At 52.2% G+C, this 19,366-nt stretch overlaps 1 protein-coding gene across 11 annotated transcripts in view; it reads left to right on the top strand.

Annotated features, from left to right (window-relative positions):
* The window catches only part of SMARCA4 (SWI/SNF related, matrix associated, actin dependent regulator of chromatin, subfamily a, member 4), an 85,052-nt gene that overhangs the window by 55,577 nt on the left and 10,109 nt on the right, over positions 1-19,366 (top strand). For 6 of the 11 annotated variants that reach the window (XM_033133621.1, XM_033133622.1, XM_033133624.1 and 3 more), the window contains 7 exons: positions 719-885; positions 3,229-3,392; positions 5,458-5,685; positions 5,942-6,040; positions 6,297-6,374; positions 7,116-7,334; positions 11,436-11,698. In XM_033133621.1, the coding sequence (XP_032989512.1) occupies positions 719-885; positions 3,229-3,392; positions 5,458-5,685; positions 5,942-6,040; positions 6,297-6,374; positions 7,116-7,334; positions 11,436-11,698 (1,218 nt within the window). The remainder of the gene's footprint in view (positions 1-718; positions 886-3,228; positions 3,393-5,457; positions 5,686-5,941; positions 6,041-6,296; positions 6,375-7,115; positions 7,335-11,435; positions 11,699-19,366) is intronic. The other 5 variants (XM_033133628.1, XM_033133629.1, XM_033133630.1 and 2 more) reach the window with 3 other exon arrangements.

Below are 19,366 nucleotides of genomic sequence, written 5' to 3'. Positions count from 1 at the left end.
TTGCCAACAGCCTTGCTAAAACATTCCTATAGCTAAAGCCTCAGTCATTTCTGTGGGGTACTAAACCACTTCCAAGAACAGAGGCGCCACATCAAAGAGCAAAAAGTCCAATTATAATTTTATATATATATGTGTGTATATATGTATGTATATATTTACAAGAAGTGGAATACAGCATTAGGAATAGAGACAGTGGAAATGTAATGGCTCTGGGTTTGAGTCCTTAACCGGGGCACATCAGCAGCCATGTCCCCCATCAGCACTGTCCCGCCAGCCTCAATGTCCACATGTGTAAACCAGGGGTTCTTGACTGGAGTGACTTAGAAAAGCTGCAGTGGCCCCTCGCCTGCTATGGCTTGGGGTGGGCTCCACAGCGTAAGCCTTTGCTCCTGGTTCTTGAACGAAATGGTGACATTGTCCCAAAATAGTTACTAACAGCGTCTCTTCTCACTCTTGGAAGTATCCCAGTTGGATGATGATTATAGGGTCACCCTTGACCAAGGATGGACTGAGATGATTTTTAGCTCGGTAGAAATGGCTTTGCTGAAACTTTATTGGGTGGGGGCGGTCTGCCTAGGAAGCATTTCTGTGCCCTTGACCATGGTGACCAGCCCCTGTAGGCTGGCCCAGGTCAGGCTGGAGATGGGAGCGGGCCTCCTTTGCCCACCGACAAGGTGCCGTTAACACTGTGTTCTTCCCTCCTCTCTCCACTCACCAGGCTGGATCTGTACCGAGCCTCGGGGAAATTCGAGCTCCTGGATAGAATACTGCCCAAACTCCGCGCCACCAACCATAAAGTGCTGCTCTTCTGTCAGATGACCTCCCTCATGACGATCATGGAAGATTATTTTGCATATCGTGGCTTTAAATACCTCAGGCTGGATGGTGAGTATGACTGAGAGAGACACTTGTTAAGGGTCCTCATTATCCACTACTGCTGAAACTTCTGGCCAGCGTTCCCTCCCTCGCAAGGCAGGGTGAGGCCCTGAGACGCTGGGTGTTTTGGTCAGAGTGAGCATCACAGCATGCTCAGTGACACAGGCTTACGGGACTGGGAAGTCCTGTGGCTGGATCAGTGCCCATGGCCTGGGAGACTGGCTGGGTCTTTGTACTGCAGCATTGGGTCCAGTGGGTGAGGGGTACACAGCAGTCCTGTTTTGATTGGAAGTGACAAACCCATTTCCTGTGTGCATAAGGAGAAAAGTGTACACACATAACAACCCCAGTGCTTATCTTTCTGGATCCGGGTGTCCAGATGATGTTGGAGCAGCTTTTCTGGAGCTCGAGGCTTCATTCTCTCCAGGCTTCCCTTCCGCCTGCTCAGTGTACCCAACAGAGAGGCAGTCCATTTCCCCAGAGGTCCGGGGGCTGACTCTCATTGGGCTTCTGCGAGCCACGTGCCCATCTCTCTCCACTGCCCAGGTGGCCGTGGAGCTGTCACTGATCAGGCCTGGAGCTGGAATCAGGCTTGTCCCGTCGGAACCGTGAGCACCAAGAGCAATAGGAAAGGAGGGAGGGGAGCACGTCCCCCTGGGAACAGCACTCTGCTGTGACCCCGTACTCATGGGAAGTTCTGCGTCCCTGCCTTTGTCCCAGCACATGGGAGCTCGGGGGACGAGGGGGCTGAGTGAGATGCTGATAGCACGTAGGACGTAGTGTGACATGTCAGCTGGGCAGGGAGGCCATACAGAGAGTCTCCACCCTCTGTCAAACGGTGGGAGTGAACTTGGGAGTTGCTGGGGCGAAAATGGTTACGTAGGTTTCTTCTTCCCCACACTTCTCAGAGCCTCTATCTAAGCTCATTGCCAGGTGCGTCTCCATTGCTGAACGCCCCAGTCCTCTGTGCCCATTTTGTGCAACTTGGGGAACTGTGGTTTCACAGACCACAAACTTGTGGTTGCTGGACTGACCATCTGTCAGTGTGTGCTCTCCTCGTCCCCACCCAGAACCTGCCCTGTGTGCCCAACGTGCCTTCCTCGTCCTGTTCTTGGAACTCCATCCCGGGCAGCTTTTACTAACACACATCTGATTGTGTGCCTCACCTCATCCCTCCCTCTGTTCTTCGGCCTCTCCAGCTGCATCTCCATCCTTCAGGGGCCAAGCCTTTGGGAGGATCCATTCTTGTCTGTCACTGTCCCAGCTCCCCAGAGAGGCCGTATGCAGAGTGAGTTCCCTCCCATCCATTCCAGTGCCTGGATATCCCTTTTTGTTCTCATCTTTTTCTCCACGAGAAGCATTCTTTGCAAAAGGATGAGTACTTTGTGAGCTTGGCATGGTTCATCCCTAGTACCGCTCGTGGTCATTACTACAGAGGTAGAAACTCTGGTAAAGAACGGAGGACGGGTGGGGGCTCAGTGAAATGGAACCTTCCACTATCAGAGTGGTTAGAGTGAGGGAGCAGGCTGGGCGTCTGGGGAGGCAGCCCCTCCACCTGGGCCTGCCCGTACCCTGCTCACGGCCTCCACCCTGCTCAGAGCTGGGGCAGCTGTGGACACGTCTGCAGCCCAGGCATGTCCTGTAGGTGAGTGGCAGGAAGTTTTAACTTTTGTTTCACCAAAAATGATTCCTGAATTTGCCAAAAGCAGCTCTGCTATGAACTGACAGCAGCCCGAGGAGCTTAGATGCTCATGATGCTGAGGCTCTCGTCCTGGGCCATCTCCTGAGAGTCCCTGTGACTTGATGAAGAGGGGAAGCCTGTCCTGCCCAAAGGAAAAGGAGCCCCTGATGCAAGGCGTCTGTGTGCCTGTCTCTGTGGACCAAGAAAGCCCATCGCAGTAGGCTTGAGGGCACTGCTAGGCCTCTGGCTGGTTGCTTGTTTCACGTCTTGGGAGTGAGCAGTATTACCGACCTCAGCGAGGGTGTATCCCATCACCTGGGGGAACAGCACGGATGACACGGCCCTTGCGGCCCGAGTGTTGCTGGGCTCCAGCCCTTGACTCGTCTACTTCTTGTAGCGGTCCTGCTTTACAAGGAGGTGCAGCCAGCCCTGGGGCTCCTTCCCACCTGCTGAGGCAGGAATGTGGCATTCAGTAGCGTCAGCATAAATCTGAGTTGCTTGCTGTCATCGCAGCTCCGCCACGAGCTGAGGGGAGTGGCCGTGGCTTAGGTGGCCCCTGTGGGGCACATGTGCACTGTCTCCGCTCTGCAAAGCCTGGCTTCCTCTGTGTCTCCTCGCCACCATCCACCTCCCCCGTCCCCACACTAACCGGTGTTCCCTGCGCCCGGTAGGAACCACGAAAGCGGAGGACCGAGGCATGCTGCTGAAAACCTTCAACGAGCCCGGCTCCGAGTACTTCATCTTCCTGCTCAGCACCCGGGCCGGGGGTCTCGGCCTGAACCTCCAGTCAGCCGACACTGTGATCATTTTTGACAGTGACTGGAACCCCCACCAGGTAAAAGCTGCCAGCACGCTGGGGGGAGGGGCTCGAGGCCTCAGAGAGACGCTGCCCGTCATCACGCGCCGCCAGCCTCCTTGGGCCTCCCGAGGCCTTGGAGAGAAGCCCAGAGTATTCCTTTCCCTGTTTCTCAAACCAAAAGTGGCTTTTTGTTCTGATGGTGACAAAAATATATTCCTTTGTTATCTGTTTTTAAAAATCCTAGTGTTTGATAAATTCGTAAAGAAAGGGGGAGAGGCCTCAGTCCTGTCAGCCAGCAGTACTCACGCTGTTCAGTGATGCAGGCCCTCCTGTCCATGCGTCGTGTGAGTGCTGTCCCTCACACGGCTTTGTAAACAGCATTTGGCGCACGTGTGTGCACTGTGTATGCTGCTGTTTCTCACCCGTGCGTCCTCCACGGGGCTCATGCCAGTAGATACCAGGATGTGGTATTTTATAGGTACAACAGTTTTAAGGTATTTAACTTTTTCCTATGTTTTATTATAAAAGTAATGTGTTTTTTAAATGTAAATATCAGTGACTCAGAGTTAAGAGTCCATTCTCCCCCTTCCCGACTTATCCCAGTCTTCTCTGAGCGTATGACATCTTCTGTCTGTATGTTCTGTTTTCCACAAAATTACAGCATGTTCCAGCACGTGTCCCTTCCCTTGAGCAGCTGGTGTCTTTTGCCTCCGTGTGAGCATACTGGGTCTCTATTCAGCCATTAATCAGCTGCTGGCTGTCCCAGCTTATGGCGGCCCTGAGACTTTTAATTCTGAGACTTTTAGGCAGGCGTCTGGGTTTCTTTTTCTCAGCACGATCTCTAGCCCCTCTCAGGAAGCCCTGTTGTTCCCTTCTTGGAGCACCGGCCAGGCCAACCCTGAGAGATTCTTGGTCCACGAATGTGTCCCCTTCATGATAATGTCACTTCTGCCCAAGTGGCCTCTGAGAGGCTCTCCAGGTTTCTCTCCCACTGACGACGTATGAACGTGTCCCTACCATAGCCTGGTGGCACCAATTATCAGTGTGTAAATTGTAGCTCATCTGATGGGCGAATATTCTGGGTGGTTGTAGTGTCTCTACTGTCAGCTTGGGGAATACTTTGGGTCCAGATCTCAATGACTGGCCAGTTTCCTGAGAGTTGGTTGAGATGTGCTTCCCCTATTAGCAGACAGCAGACAGTGGTTCCTGTGAAACCATGTCCTCCCTCTGTCACACTGGGAGGCACCAGAGGCCACTAAGCTCACTGCAGGGCCAGGAAGTGTGTCACTGAGTGCTGGCCCTGCCAGGAAGCCAAGCAGTAGATACAACACACTCCTGTCTCCCACCAGTTGTGGCCTCTGCCACCCCCGTTGGGTGCGAATCTCGAGTTCAGCCCCACACAGGCCAGGCCCCTGGCACAGGATTTCGTGGGAGCCCTTCTGGTAGTGTGTTGGGGGTGATAACACAAACAGCATTGGCAGCCATAGCTACCACTTTCACTGCAGCTTGCTTCACGCCAGGCACTGGGCTGAGCACTTGATGCCCGTTCTGTCCTCTCAGGCACACAATAGCCAGGAGACGGGATTGTGCTGGCAGAGTGGTCCTGAGGCTCGGAGGGTTGGACTCAGGCCCGGGTTGACAGCAAGGAAGTAGGGTCCACGGCCAAACTGGGCATCGCTAGCATGCTGCTCAGCGTGGGCCCCGTCCTGTGAACGGTACCCTCACCGTATTATGGCCATGCTGAGCACGGGGCTCTCCTGGGGCAGGCGAGGGGCCCCTTGCTGCTCTGACGGGAGATGCTTGGAATATAACCCCCCACAGGCTTTTCCTCCAAAACTGCTTTCTTCTCGAGAATCTCTTAAATCCCAATAGGGTAGAAAGTGACACTTCTGCAGGAACTTGGGGTGAAATCGCCCTGGCACAAGCTCTATGTCCTGTACCTGAGCTGCCAGCCATGCAGCTGCTGGTTGGGGCAGGCAGGATGTCCAGGCAGGAGGCAGGCTTGGAGAATCAGAAGGTCCCCACCACTCCCGATGGCTTCACAAGGTCCCCTTAAAACTGGAAAGAGCTGGCTTGGGACTGACCGAGCTCTCTTCCCCAGGACCTGCAAGCACAGGACCGCGCCCACCGAATCGGGCAGCAGAACGAGGTGCGCGTGCTCCGCCTCTGCACGGTCAACAGCGTGGAGGAGAAGATTCTGGCTGCGGCCAAGTACAAGCTCAATGTTGACCAGAAGGTGATCCAGGCCGGCATGTTCGACCAAAAGTCCTCCAGCCACGAGAGGCGCGCCTTCCTGCAGGCCATCCTGGAGCACGAGGAGCAGGACGAGGTGAGGGCAGCGCCGGCCCCGACCCCCTCCCCAGCGTGAGTGGTGGACGCATGAGCGGCTTTCATTTTTGTTTTTTTACCTTTTTTGCACTTTTTTTTTTTTTTTTTTGCATCCCTTTGGAGTAAAGGGAGTGTGGGCTGAAAGGAAAGAGGATGAGTACTTGCTTTTTCTTTGAAGTGGTTTTTTTTTTCTAAACTGCTGGTAAAAGACGCCGGATTGACAGCCCTGGAGACTGAAGTCCTCTATTTATCCACAGAGCAGACACTGCAGCACGGGCAGCGGCAGTGCCAGCTTCGCCCACACTGCCCCTCCGCCAGCGGGCGTCAACCCCGACTTGGAGGAGCCACCTCTAAAGGTGAGAGGGGTAGTTCAGTCTCCATGCCCATTCAATCCTCGGCTTCTCGGCTGAGACGGCCAGCAAGGGCCCTGATCCCACGGAGCGTGCGTGTGCGTGTGCGTGTGTGCCTCTCGCTGCCGTGTGGCTCCCCATCCACCGCAGCCGGACTGGGACCACCAGCTCATTTCCCATGGACGCCGCCGCTCGCCTCCGAGCCCGGCCGCCGCCCATCCCGGCCTCTCCGCCCTTGAACTAAACATGTGAAATCTTGTAGGAAGAAGACGAAGTGCCAGACGATGAGACCGTAAACCAGATGATTGCCCGGCACGAGGAGGAGTTTGACCTGTTCATGGTAAGCACTGTGGCCAGGGGCAGAGTCGCCCTTTCTACCTTGCACACACTTACGGTGCTCCGTCTCCCACCTACATGAAGCAGGGCTCTCGGGTTCACACGCCCCACCCTGATGACCTCAAACAGCAAGAGGTCTCAGTGACAGTGGTATCTCTAGCAAGTGATGGAGCCAGGGGTGGCCTCACAGTGCCTCCTAACTGGCCTACGTTCTGTGTCCTAAGCGTGTCAAGGGTGTCGTGAGACACACACACACCCAGCCCTCCTCCTGTTTGTGACCCTCGTCCCCAAAGGCCTGTCCTCCTCAGTCTGTTGTCCTTCATGCTCCCTTTCAGAGGGTGTTAACTGTCCAAGGCCGAGGAGCTGGCATGGCCCTTGGTCATAGATACCTTATGCCCCTGGGTGGAAAGCATAGAATCAGATGGGGCTCCTGGTCCCAGCAGGCTTTGTGCCTCTTGGCAAAGCTATACCTGGAGCTGTCACCCCATTTCAGCCCCCTTTCTGTGACCTTCCCATCCTTCCCAGTTTTCTCTGTCCCCCAAGCAGAGCCCCTAGCCAGGGCCTGACGTAACAGTCAGGCTATCTTGGCCACCACAACACCCAGAGCTGCTGTTTAACTACCATTGCGGTATTGGTCCCCGGAGGCAGAGAAGCAGCCCCTTGTCTTCATGCCGCCTCCACATCCCACTGGCCCTTGCGCGCTGACGCCTCTCTCCCTATCCCCACCCCTTCCCTCGCTCCCCAGCGCATGGACCTGGACCGCAGACGTGAGGAGGCCCGAAACCCGAAGCGGAAGCCGCGCCTGATGGAGGAGGACGAGCTCCCCTCTTGGATCATCAAGGACGATGCTGAGGTGGAGCGGCTGACCTGCGAGGAGGAGGAGGAGAAGATGTTCGGCCGCGGCTCCCGCCACCGCAAGGAGGTGGACTACAGCGACTCGCTGACAGAGAAGCAGTGGCTCAAGGTACATGCCAGAGAGGGCTGCGAGGGCTGGGGCTGGGGGCAGAGGCTCGGCCATTCTTGGGTTTCATTCGTGACGGCGACACTTCTCACACGGGATCAGGTTCGCTCCGTTCCTCCTAACCTGATGTGGGAAGGGCCACCCATGCCATCCCCAAGCAGCTCAAAACTCACTGCTGGGAGTAACTGGCCTTTTCAGGTGTGAGGCTTCACCTCTTCACGAGGTTAATACAAAACATTGCCGATGTCAGCGTGGTGCTGGCCTCCTGAGGGCCTGTCTGTGGGAAACCCAGCGAGAGACTCGTGAGAGTCCAGTCGCCCTCTGAGGTGCTCAGGAGGACTGATGGGATCAGGCAGCCCACTTTGGGCACGTCACCCCCATAGCACGTCACACCTGGGGGCTGGGCTCCTGGCCGGCTGTGAGGAGGGGGCAGGGGGGCGCAAGCCCCTCATGCGACTGGCGGCCGAAGCTGCTGATAGAGGTGGTATGAGCACTCATTTTCAGCAAGTAGTACCGGCCCTCGTAGCCGCAGCTGCAGAATTCTGAGTCAGGGCCACGGGTGCCTGGGGGCCCTCCTGACTCAGCTCCCCACCCCAGCCAGGGGCCCACTGCATCTGCACATTCCCCAGCAATGAGGTCACCACTGGGGTTATGGTGATAAATCAGACCCCTCTCCATGTTCAGGGTTCAGAGTGCAGAGGTGACAATTAAGAATCCAACCTGAAAGTTGTTTCATCAAAATGTCTCTGAAGCAACACTTCCCAGAAGGCAGATGGCAGCTTTCAGCTGCACCCTGCTGAGTGCCACACCCCTGAATGAGACATGCGGCCTTTTGGCATACACCCTGAAGTTCCCCTGGCTTAACTGCAGCCCTACTCCCCTCCTGGCAGTTCAGATGACCCCAGACTTGTGACCTCGCCCACTAAGGTGTTTGTGGGAGCGGCCATTGAAACATGCCGGGGAACCAGGCAAACCTTGGGGTCGGGCAGGTGGGGTGTCCCATTTTCCAGCCCAGGGCTCCAGAGCCAAGAGGACCCCTGACGAGGGAACTTGGGCCCAATCATAGACCCATAACAGCTCTTATGGCGCGTCACCAGCCCCGCATTTTTGACAGTGGCTGCCTTTTGCCCATAATGTTGTTAATGTTTTGTGCATATGTCTTTCTTTTTATGTTTTTGAGGTGTAATTTATGTCCCATAGAATTCAGCCATTTAAGATGTCAGTGGTTTTTACTATATTCAGTCATGCAGCTTTCATCACGAATCAGTTAGAACATTCTCGTCACCCCACAAAGAAGCCCTTTCCTCTTTAGCTGTCTTCCTATTTTTTTATTCCCCCTGGCCCTTGGCAACCACCCTGTCCTGGACTTTTCATGTAAATGGGATCATGGAATATGTGATCCTTTGGTGTCTAGCTTCTTTCACTGGGCAGAATAGTTTCATGGTTTATCCACGTTGTAGTGCATCTCATTCCTTTTCAAGGCTGAATAATCTTCCGTTGTGTGGATATACCACATTTTGTTTACCCACTCATCAGTTGATGAACACTTGGGTTTTTTCCAGTTTTGGGGTTGTTTCCACTTTGAATAATGCTGCTGTGAACGTTAGCGTACAAGTTTTGTGAGGACATACGTTTTGATTTGTCTCGGGTATAGACTTAGAAGTGGAATTGCTGGATCAAATGGTAGTTCTGTGTTTAACCTTTTGAGGAACTGCCAAACTGTTTTCCAAAACGGCTGCACTTTTACATTTCTACCAGCAGAATATAAGGGACTTTTCCATATCCTCATTAATCCTTATTAGCTGTCTTTTTGATTCTAGCCATTGTAGTAGGTACGAAGTGGTATCTCACTGTGGTTTGAGTTGCATTTCTCCGATGGCTAATGGCGTTGAGCATCTTTCCATGTGCTTGTTTGCCACGTGTACGTCTTCTTTACGAGATTCTTATCAGATGTGTGATTTGAAATGTTTTCTCCTATTCCATAGATTGTCTTTCACTTTCTTCATGGTGTCCTTTGGAACACAAAAGTTTTTCATTTTGATAAAGTCCAGTTTCTCTATTTTTCTTTTTGCTTGTCCTTGGGTATCATGTCTGAGAATCCATTACCAAATGAAAGGTCACAACGATTTACCCTTATGTTTTCTTTCAAGAGGTTTAGATTTCAGCTTTTACATTTACATCCATGATCCTCTTTAAGTTCATTTTTGTATAGGCATTAAGGCAGGGTCCACCACCTTCGTTTTTCAACATGTGGATAACCACTGGTCCTGGTACCGTTTGTTGAAAAGACTATTCTTTCCCCATTGAGCAAGCACATGCCCTTTTGTGTGTCATACTCAATAAAATTGACATTAATAAAAAATACATTTGCCTGAAACAGGTACTTTCAGTGGTGAGCATGTAGTTGGCACCACTGTTTCGGTGGCCACTCTGATGCCATATGCGCCCAAACCCTTCCAAATGTCCTGGTCCTAGTCTCGCTGGCCATGCAGCCAGAGACCCTGGTGTTATCATAGATATCCCTAGGGCTGCCATAGCAATTACCACAAAGCTGGTGGTTTAAAACAACAGTCATTTATTCTCCCACAGTTCTCGGGGGCTAGGAGTCAGCAGGGCCCTGTTCCCTCCGCAGGCTCTAAGGGATGGTCCTTGCCTCTTTCAGCCTGTGGTGGCCCCAGCATTCCTTGGCTTGTGGCACATCACTCCATTCTCTGCCCCCGTCTTCACATGGCCTCTCCCCTGTGTCTGTCTGACTAGCCTTTTCTGTCTCTCTCGTTGGTTTTGGAGCCCACCCTAACATAGGATGAATTTATCATGATTCTTTAGTAATTACATCTGTAAAGACCCTATTTCTAAGTAAGATCACATTCTGAGGTTCCAGGCAGATACGAATTTTGGGGGACACCATTTAACCCACTATCCCCTCGCCCCCCATGCCTGCCTTCCCCCGTGCCAACCTTCCGTCAGTCCCTCCTGCCTGCCACGTGCCCTCCATGCTGGTCCTTTGGCCTAGATCCTTTTCCCTCCCTCCACCCTGCAGATCTCAACTTAAGTGCCACCTCTTCTCCCCGACCCCCGAACAAGACATGTCTGCTCCACAGTCAGAGCCCTCACCCTTCTCCTAGCACTCAGCACACTTGCCACCATGTTTGCGGGAAGTCTGTCTGGTTCGCGCCCACCTGCTTCCATTCAGTGCTGTGTCCTCAACACCAGGCCCCAAGCCCAGGTCATGGTCACGGCCAATAAATGTGAGATGAGCGACCAGCACATTTCTTTGGGTCCAAGCCCCACTCCCTTTTCTGATTCCAAGCTTTCCTGGGAACCTGACTTCCCTTCACTTTGTTTTCAGAGGTACAAGTGCAAATTACTTATTGAGAATGGATAAATCAAGATTATTTTAAAATTATTATTGTTCACATTCATGTCCTTCAACCCAGCAGTTTCACTCCCAGGAATTTACCTACGAGAAAGAGAGAGATTGGTCATGGCGTTATGTAGAATAGCCGTGTCTGCCCAAATCATGGAAACAACCCCAATGCCCAAGAACAATTAAAGCCCTTTGTACAATGAAATACTAAACAGGCATTAAAAATTATGTTGCAGAAAAACGACAGAAAATATATCCAGGATGTAGTAAACAAAAACATCAGTCACGATGTGGTATGTGGATGCAATTCCGTGCGGACTTGATAGTGCGCTGTGTGTGGGGGACGGCGGGGAGGTCCCTGAGGTGGTGGCGGTGGTAGCGGTGGTGGCCACACACAGTGTGAATATTCCTAGTGCCGCTGAACTGTGCACTTAAAATTGGCTAAAGTGGTGAATTTTACATTATATCTGTTTTACCCCAGATTTTTAAAAAATGTGCAAGCAGAAGTATTAGCATTGTCACCTCTGGGTGGAGGGATTCCACGAGTCCCTTCCTTGGGCTGCGCACAGTGAGGCTGTGACACTTTAACTCAGACAGTACAACGTTTGTGTGTGCGGGGCACACGCTGGGGAGGCAGTGCTGGCCTCGGCGTCTGGGAGCTGTGCCCACCTCTCGGGTTTGCGCCGCGGCCGCTGCTTGTCTACCTCGGTGCTGGTTGTCCTATTTTACCACTATTGACCCTGAAGGCCATCGAGGAGGGCACGCTGGAGGAGATAGAAGAGGAGGTCCGGCAGAAGAAGTCATCGCGGAAGCGCAAGCGGGACAGCGACGCCGGCTCCTCCACCCCGACCACCAGCACCCGCAGCCGCGACAAGGATGACGAGAGCAAGAAGCAGAAGAAGCGAGGGCGGCCGCCCGCTGAAAAGCTCTCCCCCAACCCACCCAACCTCACCAAGAAGATGAAGAAGATCGTGGATGCCGTGATCAAGTACAAGGACAGGTAAGCCGAGGCATGGGGCGGGCGGACGTGCCGCGGGTCCTCCAGGCGCCGGGAGCCTGGTGCTGGTTGGCTCGCTCGCTCCACAGACATTGGTTGAATCTGTGTGTCTCGGTGCCCCTGCCCTTGTGAATCTTACGTTCTAGAAGAAGAAAGCACATGAGTAGTGTCAGCGTGAGAAGAGGGAAATAAAGCGAGGTGGGGTGGGGGGTAGAGAGCCCTGAGGAGGGGAGCTCTGGGGATGAGTTCTCCAGCAGAGGCAGGAAAGGAGTAGCCGGTGGGTTCAGGGGCAGGGATGGAGCAAGTTGGAAGGAGAGGGGGGCGTCTGCGCTGTGCTGGGTGCCTGTCTCAGGCCGGTGGACTATGGTGGAGGCTGGTGTGGCTTTCCTTCTGTAGACTCTCCCGCCCTTGCTGCCCTCTCCCCATACTTCATGACAAGCAAGTCCAGTTCTCACCCTGGGCCTCTGCGGGTCAGCCATGTGTTATAAAGGCCTCGCCCCAAGCACTGGGACCCGTCCTCATAGGCACCAAAAACAGGACAGTACGTGCTTTCAGCTGCAGTGGATCTATATGTGGATCACAAGTACCATTTAAATAATAAGAAAATAATGGTTCTACCACAGCCCTCCAAGGAGACGTTACACATTCTGCCAGCGCAGGGTGGGTTGTGTGGAACTGCAGAAGGTGGCCAGGGACGCAAGGCCTGCACCTTGCCCAGAATTCGGCTTGTTCTTCTGCTCCCATGTGTTATTCCACTTCCTGGTACATACTGACTGTTATGTTTGTCCCCATATCAGAAGGGTTGTATAGCTCGACTTTGTAGTAGCGCTTTGCAGTTAGTCATAAAGCAAAGTAAGGGAGAATTTTAATCAGTAGGAGAGAAAAGTGTCGAGGTGTGAACCCTGGGTGCATCTTTGGAGAGAGACTTAACAAGCGCAAAATTTTGGTGATTGAAGGATACAAATTGACCTTTAAAAATAATTTATTAGAAGAGAAACAGTCGAAATGAAAAAGATTCATGTGCAAGTTCAACTGCTGAACCTAAAAATGTAATTAGTTTCAGTATTGAGAAGAAAATATTGATGCTAATGTGCAAACTTGACCTTTGAGGCAAATTCCACAAGAAAATTGTAGAAGGTAAAATATGAAATGTGCAAAAATCCAGTAGACCCCGGTGTCTTCTTCCCAATCATGTTCTTGTGGGGGAAACTTAAAATTACAAAGTGAAAAAGACCCTCGAAGGTTAGTGGGGCAAGGATGGACTTTTCAATAAGTCATGCTGGTCATTGGATATCATTAACGCTGCCTCACACCATACAAGTATTAATTTGAAATGGATAATAGACATAAATGGGAAAGGGAAAACAAAGTTCTAGAAGAAGGCATGGGAGAAAAACTTCATGGCCTCGAAGTAGACATAGACTTCATCAGGACGCAAACACCACTTCTCACTAAATGTCAAACATCAAAGGACGGAGGGCAGTGAGAACTCCTGCCACAGACTGGGAAAAGAAAACCCAATTTTGAAATGGGGCAAAGGCATGAACAGACACCTCCTGCAAGAAGATGTCCTGATGACCAGTCAGCCTGTGAAATGGTGCTCAGGACCTTTGCATCGACCACACCAAGGAAATGCACAGTAAAACGAGGGTGAGATGCCTCCACACACCCAACAGGATGGCTGTACCACCTTTAGATGTCGATGAGGACGTGGAGCAATCGGACCTCACACGCTGCTCATGGGAGCGTGCAGCTCTTCGGCTGTATCTTCCAAAGCTCAACAGCAGGATGAACAGGACCTTCGAACCCAGCAACTCCAGCCCTCGTTGTAAACCTGAGAGGGCTGAGTGCGCGTCCACCAAGAGACTTGTGTAAGCGCATCCACAGCAGCTTTGATTGTAACTGCCCCAAAGAAACAGCCCCGTGTGCCCCCTGGGAGAATGTGTGGAGTTCTCACTGCCACAAAAACAAATATCACTGCTCCATGGAAGAATCTTCCAGACGTTTTCATTGCGTGAAAGAAGCCAGACACTAATGAGTACCTACTGTATGCTTCCAGTTCATACAAAGTTCAGAAGCTGGTCCATTATAATGGGCACTGAAGAGTGGTTACCTTGAGACGGGGGAATTAACAGGGCAGGACCACGAGGGAGCTTTCTGGGATGTTGGGAAAATTTATCTATTAGTCTGAGTTTATACACAAAAACATTCATCAAGGTGTACACACACGTAAGATGTGTGTGCTTTCCTGTGTGATGTTACACATCTGTTTGTAAAAAGCTGAACTCGTTAATGAGGCCTGGGATATTTTCAGATTTAAAAAAAAATGTCAGTCCACTTTCTTAGTCATCCTGTGACTTACTGAAAAACCTTCCTTAGCATCTTATTTAGCTGTATATCACGTGCCAAAAGAGAACAGCTTCCCCAGCTGCTACAAACAGTTGTTCTTCCAGACTGTGTAAGATGGAGTGTTAAATCAGGCAGTAAATTACAACTAGCTTTTCGGTTTCACTGACCCGTGTGGAGACTGCTGTTCAGGGGGCTGAGATCCTCGTGGGGCTTCTGACGTCCAGTTCAGGGAGAGCAACACTGGAGCGCAGCTGCTCTCCCAGCTGACGTCACACCCACGTGGCGGGATGCCTTACCGGAGGATGTGATGCTTGGTTTACATTTAACCTCAGATCCTCCTGGAACAGATGACATCACAGGACTGAGAATTCTCCATTTACAGGGAAGACCTGTAGGGGAGTTAGTAAGGGGGCGATATATACGAGCATTGAAGGAAACTACCGCGTGCAGGCCTTGAGAAACGTGTGGTTCACGGTTGGAACGGGGCTGTCGATTCACGGTTTTGCTGGTGGTCACACAGGAAGAGCTCAAGCAGGCACACAAACTCAGGACAATACTCATGTTTTCCTGGTTGAAAGCTTTCGTAACCTGGCAAATACTTTCAAAAGATGTTTGGGTACAAAGTTGACCTATTTAATGGATATTTTTGTTGTTCGTGACAAACTGAGTTTGAAACCACGGGGAAAACAACAATATGGTTCCCTCGGTCCACAGACTGCCCTCACTTCTGACCCCAGTGCAGAGTTCAGGGGTCTCAAAGCCACCCTCAGGCTCAATGATTCTCTAGAAGACTTGCAGAACTCTCTGAAAGCTGTTCAACTCTTGGTTGTAAGTTTATTACAGCAAAAGCATACAGATTAAAATCAGCCAATGGAAGACGTGTGTGGAGCAGCGTCCAGGAGAGCTCCACGGCTGGCGCTTCCTGTTGTCGTCTCCCCATGGAGTCCCAGACAGTGCCGGCAGCTTTATGAAACAACATACGCAGAGCATTGCCATCCAGGGAAGCCTTGGTGTCTGGAATTTTTACTGGAACTTGGTCACATAAACTTAACCAACTGCCCACGTGGCTGACGTGTCTCCATCCCCTCTGCGGGTCGAGCTGATACCACGTGACCCAACACCCCTGCCATAAATCACATTCTTAGACTGTCTGGGCCCAAGGCACCCGTGAGGCAGACACTCCAGGGGCTGAGAGATCACCTCCCAAGAGCCAAGGGCAAAGGCCAAACCTCTCTCTGGGCCAGGTTAAATTATTTATAAGCTACCTGTCATACCTGGAAGGTTCCAAAGGACCGGCCACTGCACCACACCAAAGGGAACTGGAATGGGATAAAATTACAGGTCGCTTTACTTGCACTTTCTTCTCAAACTTCTAGTTAGTTGCTTCTTTCCAGAAGAGAAAATGATTTAAAAAAAAATGCGTTTTCCAGAACCCAATTATAATTAGCTAAATTCTGTACTTGAGTTAAATCTGGAGCCTAAGGAGAGAATGAATTCTTACAGCTTAGTTCTTCCTGGACACCAAAGAATGATTTCACCGTGTTGTCAGCATTTGGATTTAGTCAGGAGCCTGCTTTGTGGAGCAGGAGGGTGTGGTGCCGCGCTCACTGCCCAGTGACCACAGGTGGAGCCAGGGTTGCACCTGGGTGAGAGGCCTCCGTGGTAGCGGCCCAGCTGTGCCTCTGCTGCATGTCTCAGCAGGGCCGCCCTTCCATCAGCTTGGCATCACTCCAGCCGTTGCTTTTCACTGTTCATTTCATGATCCCCCCGTGGTATTTAAATGCCAATGCAGTCTCATATGATAGTCCCTTTGTATGTACGTCCTCGTTCACCGGAACGTAACGTCCTGTGTTGGAAGCTTCGCTCCCTTCACGCCTCCAGAGGTCCCATGCACCCTCTGAGTGACACTTCCCGGAGTTGTGTGGCATCTGGCTTTTACAGCCACAGCCCTCTACTGGGTTGTGGTGCAAATTCCCTTTGCACTCTGGGGCCACAGCGGGAAAGCTTGGAGAGCTTGCGGTGCTCTGCCTTTGACCGGAGTTGGCACAGATGGCCCCGGGTCCAGGGCGGCCTCCTGGAGAAGCGCCTTAGAAGCAGAGCCTGAAGTCAAGCAGGAGCCCACCAGGAGAAGAGGAGGGAATAAGCGTCACGGGCAGAGGGATCAGTACATGCAGAGGCCTGCAGGCCAAGTGCACAAGTGTTCCAGGCCCAGAGGAAGCTGAGGGGCCCCCAGAGGGGCCAAGCCAGCATGCAGGGCCTGGGGATTGGAAATCTCAAATGGCATCAGAGGACTCGCTGGTCAACACCGAGAATCAAAACCAGAATTCAGGAATTAATTTGGAAGGAGGAGTTTGCACTTACACGCAAGTAAGTCAGGCACGCACAGGATCCTGGGTCTGGTTTGGGACCTTGTCTTGGGGTTATGCGTGCTGCCAGTGATCTTTGTCCCTGATCCTTCAGGAGCATTCAGGTACTATCTCCACGTGCTGGTCAGCGGAATATGCTCTGGGCCACACCCCTGGGGCCCTTGAAAGGTTTCAGAGAAGTACATGTGCTAGAGATACGGCCTCAGCAGGCAGCCTCCAGAGGACCCCACAGAACCTTCTCCGTGCTCTCCAGGCCACAGTATAGAGTTCAACTACTACCCGCGACAGGGCAGAATCGTCTCCTCTGTAAAGACTGCACATGGGGCAGGTGTCAGCACCAAGACTCCTAACTTGTGGATCATGCTGAGACCCCAGAAGGAACATCTTTGTTCTTAGGAGACACTTGCAACTTGCACCCAGACAGCTCAGAAAGGTGGTGATGTATACAGCGCAGGCTAAGCTCTCCACAGCTGAGCCTACTGGGCAGGCTCTCGGGGTCCCCTTCCTTCTTCCCGCAGCCAGAGACAGGCAGCAGCCCTATAGGGACTTCGGGGCTTGAGTGTCACAGAGATGTGACTTTGACATGCATCTCTCTGCCTCAGTTTCCACGTCTGCAGCACAAAGTAGAAGTCTCTAAGTGGGGTGAAGGAGACCCCAATGAGATAATGTGGGCCAGACACGCAGCCCAGAGACCAACCCACATCCACTGTGGGTGAAAAAGGGCACCAGCCGGATTTGTGGTGACGCCTTCGGCCCAGGCCTGCGCTTGGCAGCACTTTCCTTCTGCTCTTGCATTTCCTTGATTAAAATCAAAAAGAAGGTGGCTCTTCAGAGTTGAAATGTTATGCTTTGATTTCCAAGGAAAGTGGAACAACATAACAAGTCCCAGGGAAGCATTCTGCAGGAGAGGTCACTGCAGTTGGCTCCTGGCTCCTCAGGACAGGCTTCTGAGGGGAAGAGAGAGGCCAGAGTGTAGGCAAGTATGGGAGCCCTTCCTGAAGGGGCTGGGGCCTCAGGGTTCTCCAGCCTCAGCCTTTGGAAGGCCAGATCGCCCTTCATCTGGAGGCTGAGCTCAGAATGAGCGCGCTCCAGGAGGATGTGGGCGTCTGCCTGCGGGTCCAGGACTGAGGTCAGCCCTATCTGCTTGGCGCCCAACCTGGAACCTGTCATAAGAGGTGTGAGGTAGCTGGAGAACAGCGTGATCCCCAGCCCAGCGTCAGGCCCTGGGCCAGCCTGAGCGTGGGTGCGGGCCAGGCTAAGGGCCCAGTGGGGCTCAGAGCCACAGGAAGAGTAGCCAGGGTGGCCTTGGGCAGCCATGCAGAGGTTCTGAGCCTGCCACAGAATTTGCTGGAAGAAGCTCTACCTGCCATATTTATCAGACTGCTCCTATCCCCAGACTTCGCTCTCTGCCAGTGATCACCATGGTAGAGACAGATCACACCAAAAAAAAGGACAGCAGGTTTAGAATGGTCTTAAAACTAGAATTACATAAAGCTTCAAACAGGACAGGGCAGATACCTGGACTCTGGAAACAAATAGATTTGGGTGAGCAGGTTGCACCTGGAGCCCCTGCCCGCCTGCTTCCCCTGGAGACCCGTCCATGTGAGATCCTTCTAAAGTGCGCAGTGCATTTCAGCAAGCACATGCCTCTCCTTTGCGCAGGGAAAACAGTAAAGAGATGTTCGTGAAAGGAGGATAGTAAACAGGTAACACAGGAGGTATAAAATGGAATATTCAAAAGGGCTAAAAAACGAAAGAAAGGAAAAGGATGAAAAAAGAGGTCTGAAGACAAGGTCGAGTAAATGAGAAATTTAAAAGTAGGTAAAACTTAAAGCAAGAGACAGATAAGAGGATAGAAAGATGAATTGAGAAACGTTGAACTGTAAAAAATGTAAGTCAGCTAAGGTGAAAACTTAACAGGAGGAAGGAAGAGTGCGTGTGAGGGTCTCCAGATGGGTGTGGAGGTGAGTCTGTCAGCCTCGTCCCGCAGCAGCTTCCCAGCCCGCTGATCCCCCGACACACCCCTACTCATTCTCTGGATAGACCAGAGAAAGCCCGGCACTCTGGGTTCCCAGGGTGGGGGTCCTCTGCCGTGGGCCTGCTCAGCACTCAGAGCTGCTGACGCTGATTTATTCAGAAAAGCAAGCTCACTTCTCCAAGCCCTGGTCCCCCAGCCCTGCACAAAGTGGTCTCGGACCTCCCTGCACTCAGGTGACCAACTCCACCCGCCATAAACTGGTCCCGGGTGCTCCATTCATTGTCCTGTCACCCACAGTGAATACCTGCTGAGCGTGTCACAGAACACAGCACAGTGCCATCCCTTGTGGCGTTCACTGTCTGCTTGGGGAAGCCAGCGTGTACACGCAATGTCGCTGCCACACTTAGGAGCATGCCTGGATGACGACGCGGCTTCTCCCCTTGCTCTGTGACCCTGGCTGGGCCTTCTGTCTCTCTTCTCCAAAGCTGAGGATCTGGCCTCCAAAATAAGGTTTTCACACTGAGTGGTTTCCCAGCTTAGGTTACTGTGGCAGGGGGGCAGGGGTTCTTTAAAAGGAGATTTGGATTTTACTGTTGAACTGTATTAAGAAACGTGTCCCCCAGATGTGTCATTGGCTCATTTGAAACTATCAGCTTATTAGACGATCACCCTCAGAACCCATAGCCAATCTAGCCCTCTGCACGCGGCTGCCACAGCAGAGCTTCCCCAAATCTTCCCTTTACAGGAAGAGTGCTGACAGTGCAGGGCAGGCGGTCTACAGAGCATTCTCATTGGCAGGCTCCTTGGTGAATATCATTTTCTTTTCACTCGTGCTTAGTCAGGATTTTTTCTATACAGCAGAGCCATAAATCCAACACTGAGATGCATCTTCTAGGGGTGGGTCGGTGCCCCGCAGGTGGAGGCTCTTAATAGATATTTGTAAGTAAATGGATCTGCCCCACATTGCTGGCTTTTCTA

Source organism: Rhinolophus ferrumequinum, chromosome 18 (assembly GCF_004115265.2).
Source record: "Rhinolophus ferrumequinum isolate MPI-CBG mRhiFer1 chromosome 18, mRhiFer1_v1.p, whole genome shotgun sequence".
Taxonomy (NCBI): Eukaryota; Metazoa; Chordata; class Mammalia; order Chiroptera; family Rhinolophidae; genus Rhinolophus; species Rhinolophus ferrumequinum.
The sequence above is the reverse complement of the archived record's forward strand: the minus strand, read 5'-3'. Positions and strand labels throughout refer to the sequence as shown.